At 37.8% G+C, this 10,103-nt stretch overlaps 1 protein-coding gene across 6 annotated transcripts; it reads right to left on the bottom strand.

The window, feature by feature from the left end:
* On the bottom strand, nt 1-2,454 carry LOC116206596 (UMP-CMP kinase 3-like). 6 transcript variants are annotated; one of them, XM_031539366.1, is made up of 7 exons: nt 2,107-2,454; nt 1,277-1,325; nt 1,069-1,186; nt 770-950; nt 532-612; nt 329-463; nt 1-246 (listed from the first exon to the last, which is right to left on the bottom strand). In XM_031539366.1, the coding sequence occupies exons 1-7, from the start codon at nt 2,155-2,157 to the stop codon at nt 160-162; spliced, it is 702 nt and encodes a 233-aa protein (XP_031395226.1). In that variant the 5' UTR covers nt 2,158-2,454; the 3' UTR covers nt 1-159. The 6 variants fall into 6 exon arrangements, with proteins under 6 accessions (XP_031395226.1, XP_031395224.1, XP_031395228.1 ...); XM_031539364.1 differs by having other exon boundaries at nt 770-977; XM_031539368.1 differs by having other exon boundaries at nt 770-890; nt 2,107-2,453.
* Between the last annotated feature and the right edge of the window lie 7,649 nt (nt 2,455-10,103).

Below are 10,103 nucleotides of genomic sequence, written 5' to 3' on the forward strand. Positions count from 1 at the left end.
TTTATATTGTGGGTTCATCTCTTATTTCATATAACATATATACAAGTGCATGCGTGTACGAGTGTGTACACATGTTTGGAACGACCATATGCTGTTTTAATAGGAACATACTGCTTGGTGATACATCTTCTGTCTTTCGTTTGTCAACATGTGACCATTTCAATGCCCTTGATGCTTCTGTTCGAGCTCGGATAAGATCTCCTTGACCGATTCATAAACCTCCTCGATTGGTCTCTCAGCATCAATCTGAGCCACCAAATATAATTTCTAAGAAAACCAAAATACTCGTAATATCAAACTGTGGGAAATGAGATCCAAGAAAACTCACCCTTCGTAGTTTTCCATTTGAGCTGTAGTAGTTAATTACTGGTAGGGTGGACTCAGAGTATACTTTGAACCGCTTCTTGATGGTCTCAGCATTATCATCAACTCTCCCCTTCATTATTGGCAATAGAGGTATAAGCTGTTGATGAAGAATTCATGACTAAAAATCCCAACCGATGCAGGAAAGTTGTTAAGCAAGTACCCTACCTGGTTCCGATTTAAAAGGCGCCGTGTTGACTCTTCCTCAGAGCAATCGAGTAAGAGTACTAATTCAGGCTCAATCTTTATCTGGAAATGAGAAAGACATAGGAATGCAAGAATGAGAGGATCGCTAATTGGGTAGAAGTCCCTGTGAGCAACCACTAACCGGATAGATTCTGCAAATTGGAGAGAGACTGATATTTCCCAATAACAAGAAATTAGAAACAAATGGCAACTGGCATACGATATTCTGGTTTTCTTCATTGCGTGGGAAACCGTCGATGAGAGACTTCTTGTTTCCAGTCCTTTGCATTGCTTGTTGCAGAAGCTTGACAACTATTTCCGAGGGAACGAGCCTCCCTTCCCTTTTCAAATCCGCGATCATTTTCCTGGCAAACACGATTAACCACCAAAAGAATGCATCGCTACACATGGAGAAGCCTATTTGTATTCTGTTAGCGAGAAATGGAGAATGAGAGCCATAGTGTTAAAGGTTTTTGTCGGGAATGAATATCAAGGAAGAACATTGGCATTGGCACATACCCATCTTCGGAGCCAGAGTTGATTTCTTCTTGAAGGAGATCACCAGCGCTCAGATGGAAAAACCCGAGCCCTGCAGATATCTTGGAACACTGGGTGCTCTTTCCACTGCCAGGACAACCTGTTGAACATAGCTCGGAATCGTTAGAGCAGATAAAAAGGAACCAAATGGAGTGTCAGAAAGATGTTACTGAACGAAAATGAGGATTACCCAAGACATATACAACTGTGTAGCCCTTTGAAAGTTGCTCATTTGCTTCCTGTCAAATCGAGAAACCACTTGATCAGCAGAACGCATATTCAGCAAGAAACACAAACTCAGCTCCAAATTTGAATGAAATTCCAAACAGACTGCAGGAAACCTGAAAGATTGCCAATCTATATAGCAAATTACATTAGCAGAATACGTTCTAATGCTAAAGCAACAAACTAAACCGATCTATAGTCGCGGGTATCGTTATTTTGATATACTTTTCCAAGTAAAAGATGCTGAGCTTTGGATTTCCACCTTGCCCCAAGAAAATAGACTGTAGGAAAAGTATCAACCTCGCTGCAATAAAATTTGACCGCAAATGCGACATTCGCCCCGGAAGTCAGCATTTGATTACCAGAGCGAAAAAACCTCTTCTTCCCAAATAACATTGCATTGTGCCTATTACCTTTCCCTTTTTGGTCCCAGTCTCTTTTTGTTCAACTGGGGTTACAACGAACTGATGGACAGTTTTATGCAAATGGTGGAATGATACATACACTTATCCCACAAAAAAAAAAAAAAAAAAAAGAGAGCATTTTGCGCTCAAACATCATAGTTGAAGCAATGACCTGAATCACGCCAATCTTCCCCGATCCACTACCACGTTTCCCCAGCCCAGCCAAAAGTTTCTTGCTTTCTTACGGAGGGAGCAATAGCAATAGCAACAAGGGATCGGATCATTTGAGTCGTGAGACAGCCAAAAGTTCTTCAAAACGAGGATAAAATGAAAGCTATTTCCATGTCGCTGCTCGAAATCAAGGCGACAAACGGGGGAAACGAGTTCCGACCTTGCTTGGGGGTACATGATCTTCGGTTTTCGCGGCACCCGGGAGTTCCATTGCTTCGACTTCCGGAGTATGGCGTCGTTCCCAAAGGCTGTGATGGCGGCTTCAAGAAGAAAATGGACGCCGCGCCTCCGAATCAGAAGTATCAGTGTCTATACGTCTCCGTATATAGTAAGATCCGTACTTTACGAGGAAGTTCTACTCTGGGACATATCGAGAGATTCCAGTGGTGGAAAGGCCAAGGTGACGGCCATTAACGCTACGTTTCTGTCCAGCTTAGCATACAGTGCAGAAGATTCCACCCATAAAACAAAAGAAGGCGGAAGCGGAGTAGAATACATGTCAACGATGAATTGAGCCCCCGCCACCTCAACCAACCATAGACTTGACTGTACGGAAATAATAAGAGTTCGTTTGGGTTGGGTGTTGAGTTGAATTGAATTGAGTTTTGGTTTTAATTGGTTTATAATGATTGTATTGTTGAATTATGAGAAAAAGTGTGAAAAAGTAATAAATAATTGAGAAAAAATAATGATTAAGTAATAATTGTGTAGTTGAATTGTAAAAGTAATGAATCGTTGAGAAAATTTAATATTCCCCCTTGCCTTGCCTGATTACCCTATTTCTAAAAAAAGTAATGATTGTAATATTGAATTGAAAATAAGTGAAGTTGAGTTAAGCTAAATTAAACTTTATTGCGAAAATAACATATCGTAAATGGCCGTAAGCCCATTATTTCATGACGCTGCTTTTGGATAGTTGAATGATGAACGAGACTCCCACTCTGAGGTCCTATCGTAGTATTCTGTGGGATTGGGTTATAAAGGAAGGATTGTTTCCCGTTGCCCTCTTCTTCCTTTTTTTTTTATTTTTTCTTTTAAGGACAAATTACTGATGTAAAAAAAAAAATGACAATAGCCATGGGCAGTGAGTAAAAGGTTGGACAAAGCAAACTTTTTGCCTCGGTTCTTCCATCACCTGGCAAGTGAAGACCGCAACACCATCTAAAGAAATGCAGTCCGCATGTTCCCTTAATTTGGTATCGAATTTCTGCGAAGGTTGTTTTTTTAACAGCGAAGTGAAATTTATTTATTATCTACCAAGATTATTCTGTCTCGTTCAACTTTGGAAACAGGCATAGTAACTTGTTTAATCAAAATCACGTCTTCTTCTGTCAAACTACTGATGACGGCCATTCCCTTTGTCTTCTAAGTTGTCGGAGGTTTATGTTTCAGTTGGGATCGCATCGTGGAAAAATCAACTTAATGAATGGTTAGAGCCACTTCCGATATCGACGACTTCTACGCAATATAGTTAGTTCTGCAATTCATTGTGAATTCCCCTCTACATTCGATGAATTCTCTTAACAATCTGCAGGCAGTGATGAGAAGGTTTCGAGAATTTATAGAGGAGGGGATTTCTTCTTCTTTGCTAGAACCGGCAACCATCGGATTCTCAGGGGTCCCCCATGACAGTCCCCCTCCTTGCTTTGGCTGCGGAATCGGATGGTTCTCATAAGTATACCAACCAACACAACTCCGTGAAATTTTTCGTTCTCTAATGGCACGGAAAGTCGAGAATTCTATCATTGATCGTTAATCCTCCTACGTAATGACCGCGAGGCCCCAAGGGAGGGAATGAGCCGGCCTAGCAGCATCTGCCTTTCCCCCAAGTACCAAAACCGAAAACTTCCAATTAATTTACCGGGAGTGAAAAAAAAAGAAAGAATAATGCATGCATTATATTCTTGACAACCAAGTAGTGTTGCGACCAAGGACTGACTGTAGATATTCATTGGCAGGCTCTGATATGCTTGGTGGCCGTTCTCAATCCCGTGCTTGAGGTTTTCTGTTTGGCGTGCCAGTGCCACTGAATGGCATTGAATGATCCAGTAATGATAGGCCTCCAAGTACTGCGATAGGCCTCCAATTACGGCCCATGCCAGAGCTGTCGAATTAGGGCCTGCCTGGAGCTACGAGTGGGGCCTCAAAGCCCGTTCCTTTCCTAGGTGGTAATAAAACGTTAACCCACTTGGGGGCTTAGGCCCCACAATAACCTTTCCATTTGCTATAAATTCAGGCTCGTGAAGCCCGAAGGAGATCATTCCACAGACGAGAACACAATCACAAACCTTGTCGAGATATTTGGGGTGTGTTTGGATTTTAAAATTTTTTTAACTCAACTCCACTTATTTTCAATTCAACAACACAATTATTACTTAATCATTACTTTATTTCAACTATTCATTATTTTTTCACACTATTTCTAATAATTCAACAACACAATCATTATTTAATTATTACTTTTTCACACTTTTTTTCATAATTCAACAATACAATCATTACAAACTAATTAAAATCAAAACTCAACTCAACTCAACTCTAAATCCAAACACATCACAATGATATTGATAACTTTGTCGGACAACGTCCTCTCGTGCCTTTTGTTCCCGGGAACGCTAACCGGTCCAGCCTCCGATTGGTTTCATTCCCTCCCCGACGCAATCCATAAAGTCATTCATGAAGAAAGCGAGAAAGGAAACCCACGAGATTTTCGGCTTTAAGGGGAGCTCATGGATCTAATACATTGAAATATGATGTCATCTTGTTTGGTTTCACAAACTGATTTTAATTTTAGTTTTAACTCCACTTCATTTATCTTCAATTCAACAATACAATCATTACTTTTTTTCAAAATTTAACAACACAATCATTACTTTCTTTCAACTATTCATTATTTTTTTATATTTTTTCTCATAATTCAACAACACAATCATTACAACCCAATTAAAATCAAAATTCAACTACACTCAACTCTAAACCAATATAACCATACCCCGTTTGGTTTTGCAATCAAGTTTTTAAAATTTTAACTTTAACTTTAACTCTTCTTACTACACAACAAAAATTAATAGCACAATTATTATTATTTTATTTTTCTTTAATTTTTAAAATTATTCAATTCAATTTTTAAAACTAAACTTTTTCGATTATCAATTACTTTTTTCACAATTCAACAACACAATCATTACTATCTCTCAACTATTAATTACTTTTTCACATTTTTTCTCATAATTCAACAACACAATCAATACCACCAAATTAAGATTAAAATTCAATACTACTTGACTCTAAAACCAAAAAATTCTTGGCGTAAGTTTTGATTTTTGAATGGTAATACTTAATGAACCCTTGCAGGTTTTCTGTAGTCATGTTGTTGGAAGAGGCATTGCTTCTGATTCATTTTCCCATATTTGGATGCGATGATGCTCCAGACCTTCGGTATCGAGACCCTTAGGTCTCGTTCGGTACGTGAGAACGGAATGGATTATGTATAGGGAAATGTAATAATATTGAGTAAAAAAAAATGTGATTTTCTTTAATGATCGTCATAAAATAAAATAATAAGATTATAAAATTAGGCTTATTTACCAAGATATCAAGTTATATACATTCTTAGATATATAAATCAAAAGAACATATACGACGGTTCATAATATATAACATGAAAATGAGGGAATGACCATTCCCTTTCTTAATTGAGGGAATGTTCATTCCATTAAAATGAAGGAAAAACATAATAATGAGGAAATGCCCTTTCTAATTTATATAAAAGACACTAATAAGAAAATGAGGTACGATGAAGAAATGAGCATTCAATTTCAATCCATTCCATTCCTGCATACACTGAGCCTTATTCTTTGCGTATGTCTTACATTTCTTGATTCTAGCCTCATTCGCAGTTCGGGAGCAGCAGAAAAAAGAAGGGAACAGACTGATATTTCAAGACGGAAAGAACAATGGAGGAAGGCTAAGCAAGCAATCTCTCTGATTTCAGCAAAAATACAATAGAGTGAATTCTATGCATCTGTTTGTAAATTCTTTTGTAATAGACATTCCAATCAGTATACATTTCTCGTAGAATTTAACCAACACTCCATTGTTTAATGCATCGGAATGACTCTTTGTAGGATGTTTCCGGTCCTAATCCTGTGATGTTCAAGTTCCGAGCATTAAGTCGGTGAAATAAATCTAATTCAAGACATACAAATTGTAAGAATAGCAACGGCTCAATCCTTACGGAACCCATCCTTCTCTGTATACCAAGCTTGAGATTTGCTTGCTTGCGCTGCGGTAACTTGCCATTTTTTCCTTGAAAAAAATTTTTTACAAGAATTTCTCCTTTCCTCGAACAATTTGGAAGTAGTCTAAGATTTCAGACAATATCAGAGTTTGAATTTGCTTTTTCCTACTTGCTCGTTTACCCCTTGAAAGGATATAACGCATGGGCCATATATATGTATTTTTCCTACTCTCCAATTATCTGTTTCTTCTCTTTCCTCTCCAACACTACTGCTTGGCTGATTGACCCTTCCTTCCCCTCTGATGACGGCTTCTCGTCTACGGTTTCTCCGCCCCTGGGATAGTATCCTCGCCCACCTTGACAAGTGATCGCACTGCCGGTCTGTTAGTCATACTTCCCGACTTCAAAACCGACTCTGTGGCTTGCCTATTTATGTCCTTGAGCTTCTTTGGTTTGATCACTTAGGGATTGCCCTGTTGTAATCGCTGGTCTAAACCGATCAAGGGGCCGTAGGCTTTCTTGGTTTGATAATTGAGGGATTTGGTAGACTGATTATGTCCGTTGATTGCGATTGTTAGTGGGATTTTGCGCTCGGATATCGATCCAAGACACTTTGACTAACCCAGTTCATTATGGAGTGGAATTTCATCGTGGATTTAAGATGTTCTCCTTCTCGATTACTATTGCGGTTCACAATTAAATTTTCATTAGCATGTAGTGATCAAAGCTCACGATTTCAAGATAGCAAACTATAATTATATTTGATCTTCTCTGATATTTTTATAATTTTACTTTGTAGTTTGCCCATCGGATAAACCGTTTGTTCTGCTCTTGTAATCTTTGATCGGCATTTTACCCTGTATTTGTTTATGTTGTGGATTAATGAAGAATCTATTTAACAACTTGAGCTTTCTATAACACGTATTACCATAAGATAAGTGATTATTTATTGTTACGTGATATGAAAAAGTATTGATATAGATAAAAGTAAATGACAAAAAAAAAGGGACGGTGTCAAAACATGCTCATTGCAGTTAAATTTTCTTTCTTCCACCACATAATTGTTAAATAAAATGGACGGAGCAATGTAAAACAAGATAGATAGACGGAAAGCTAGGCCGGTGTTCATTTGGATTGTCGTGTCACCGCATCCCGGAAATGGCCTTCTGATGGCGAGGTATGGGCCCACTGACACGAAATGTCGTGGGCTAGTGGGCTTATGGGCCCACACCTTTCATTGTTTTCAAGCCACGTTCCATCTCATAGGACAAATGACATGTGATCAAGTGATTCAACCTTCACCATGATTGCCTCGTGCCTACTTTAATAAGATTAATTTAATTACACAATTAGTCAATTTAATAGTGTGTTTAATTAGCTGACGCAAGCGTAATTATTAACCGATTAATAAAACTTTACAAGACCTGCCCGTCAAGCCCACTGGCCCAGCAGGGGTTCCCTACAGACGTGTCACGTTCTTGGCCGCTTATTATTTAATAATTAGATTATTAAATGGCATAAAATATTTAATTGTGTGATTGATAAGTTGACTGCTCATCAATCGAATGCAAAATCCATTAACGAGCGGGCATTGGAAGCCCATAAAGATTTCATTAGCACGGCTGACACCATAACCACAAGATAGAAATAACAAATTGCTATTAAGATTAAAAATCTTAAACCAATTAAGTAGAAAGCCAGTGGAAGTCATAATCAATCAATTCAAATGATATCTAGATCCCCTCGTTATTTATACGAAAAAAAAAGAACGATTAATACGAATGGTTGTTAGATTAAGGTAATTGACGCTGAAAAAGTATCCGAAGTGAAATCTTTCCCCACCAAAATCTTTCTCAAAATTTGGATCTAGCTTAATATTTTCTCTTCCTCAATCCCAGCCTTTGAAAAACAAACAAAGCCTTAAGTCACAGCTCTGAGGACCTAAACCACGGAAACAGATCAGCAGGGGACTCGGGTGTTATTATCGAGGAATCCCCTTCGATGTTCAAGTTAGTATCTTTATGAGAAAGAGAGCCAAATCACTAGGAATGAAATGGTGAAATTACTAAATATGTATAAAAGGTCAATATTTATAAGAGAATTCAAGATAATACACCTAATTATAATTGAACTGTCAAATTATCGTTGGACCTAAGGTCCAGAAGTCAAGTGGCCACGTGCTCGCCGAGTTGAGTAAATGGGATATCATACTAAGAGCGGGACTTACCGGCCTCTTTGCGTGGGTATTGGTGGGGGGTGGGGGGGTGGAGCTCGTCTAGCCTCTCGGCCTGGGCGAGGGCTCGTCGAGCTTTATCTAGGTAGGAGGGCTCGACATGTCCACCATACTGGGCTCGCTTTATGGGTCCGGGGGTTCTCTGAGTCGCTTTCGGGAGTTATGGGCAGCTCGGTCCGATCCGTGCATGAACTACCTTGTCAGTAATTAAGAAGAGGCCAATTGGATATGAGTTAACTTAAATTGACCAACAAATTGTTTTTTTTTGCTGGATAATTGACCAACAATTACAAGTCAATCCGCACAAGTCGAGTAGATGATCTAATAAGAATTAATTATTTTGCATGATTTTTGAGATTGATTTAAATATAGGGCTTCTCCAAGGAAGTCATATCCTATAACATCAAGCTAATTCTATTAGGTTAATATGAAAGCTTTCTTCTTTATCTTTACAACTATATATTCCTCTCCCCCCCCCCCCCCCCCCCCCCCCCCCCCCCCCCCCCCCCCCCCGGGATTTGTCTGTGAGTGGCTGACTAGGAATCGTGTGAAACGTGAATTCTTGTGAATTATGATTTTTGTTCCTATTCCAATAAATTCTGGCTGTACTTTACACGTTGAGAGAATATATTATTTATTTTTCTTCGAATAAATTCTTATGCATATACAGTCTTTATTTTTAATTAGAAAACATAGTCAGCTTCAAATAATAATCAACCAGCCGGAATTCAAGAAGTGGAATGGGAAAATAACAGAAGAAAATTCTTAGTACGAAAAATTAGAAAATAAATAGGTAAAATTATTTGCTTTTCGTTCTAGTTCTTCGTTATTTTCCAAGAGACGATAAGAGAAGATATCTTAGGACATTTTTTTTGATATTTTTTCTTCCAATTGTTGTATCAAAGAGAATATTTTTACCGGAACTTTTTTTGAGATAATAATCAAAACCGAGTCTCTTTTCTTTTTCCAATTGCAGTAATTCTTACACATAATTTCTTAAATGATTATGTCTCACAATAATTTTAATTTTTCAACTGTTTAGTGTTTTACTTATATCCAGGTTAAAGTTGCTAATTACCAGAAGGAATTTTATAGGTTAGGAAAGAAATATTACTTATTGTTGAAAAATAGGAAAAAAATTGAAAAGTTCCCATCTGAGGGAGAATCTGCAATTTCTTTTTCAAAATTACCTCTCATCCCTATAATTGAAATATAACAAAATGAAAAAAAAGAGGGAAATATGGAGCTGTATAAAAATAACAAATTTCAGTAGACGTTCGTTGGATTGGATGAGGGAGAGGGGAAAAAAAGAAGAAGAAGAAGGTGAATGTTTCCTTTATTTTGACAGTTAAAATTATAAATTTTAACTTTAATTTTAAGTCAACGCACTATATAATTATTTATCTATTTTCACAATCAAAATAAAAATCTTAAATCAAATGCACAATTACTAACCGTCTTGTCGTGAAACAACTGTAAAACCCCTTCTTGCTTTTCCTAAATTTTATCCGCATCTGGTAAATCCCCGTGCCGACGACGATGGTGCTTTCAGTCAATTCGTATCCTCTTACGTAGAGCAAATCAAACTGGAAAACAAGACAAAAATCGTAACGGTGTTGCCTTTGCGGGTTTTTTTTTTTTGTTGCCCCCTGGGATTCATATTGTATTTTTAAGGCAATCAAGT

This window comes from Punica granatum, chromosome 5 (assembly GCF_007655135.1).
Source record: "Punica granatum isolate Tunisia-2019 chromosome 5, ASM765513v2, whole genome shotgun sequence".
Taxonomy (NCBI): Eukaryota; Viridiplantae; Streptophyta; class Magnoliopsida; order Myrtales; family Lythraceae; genus Punica; species Punica granatum.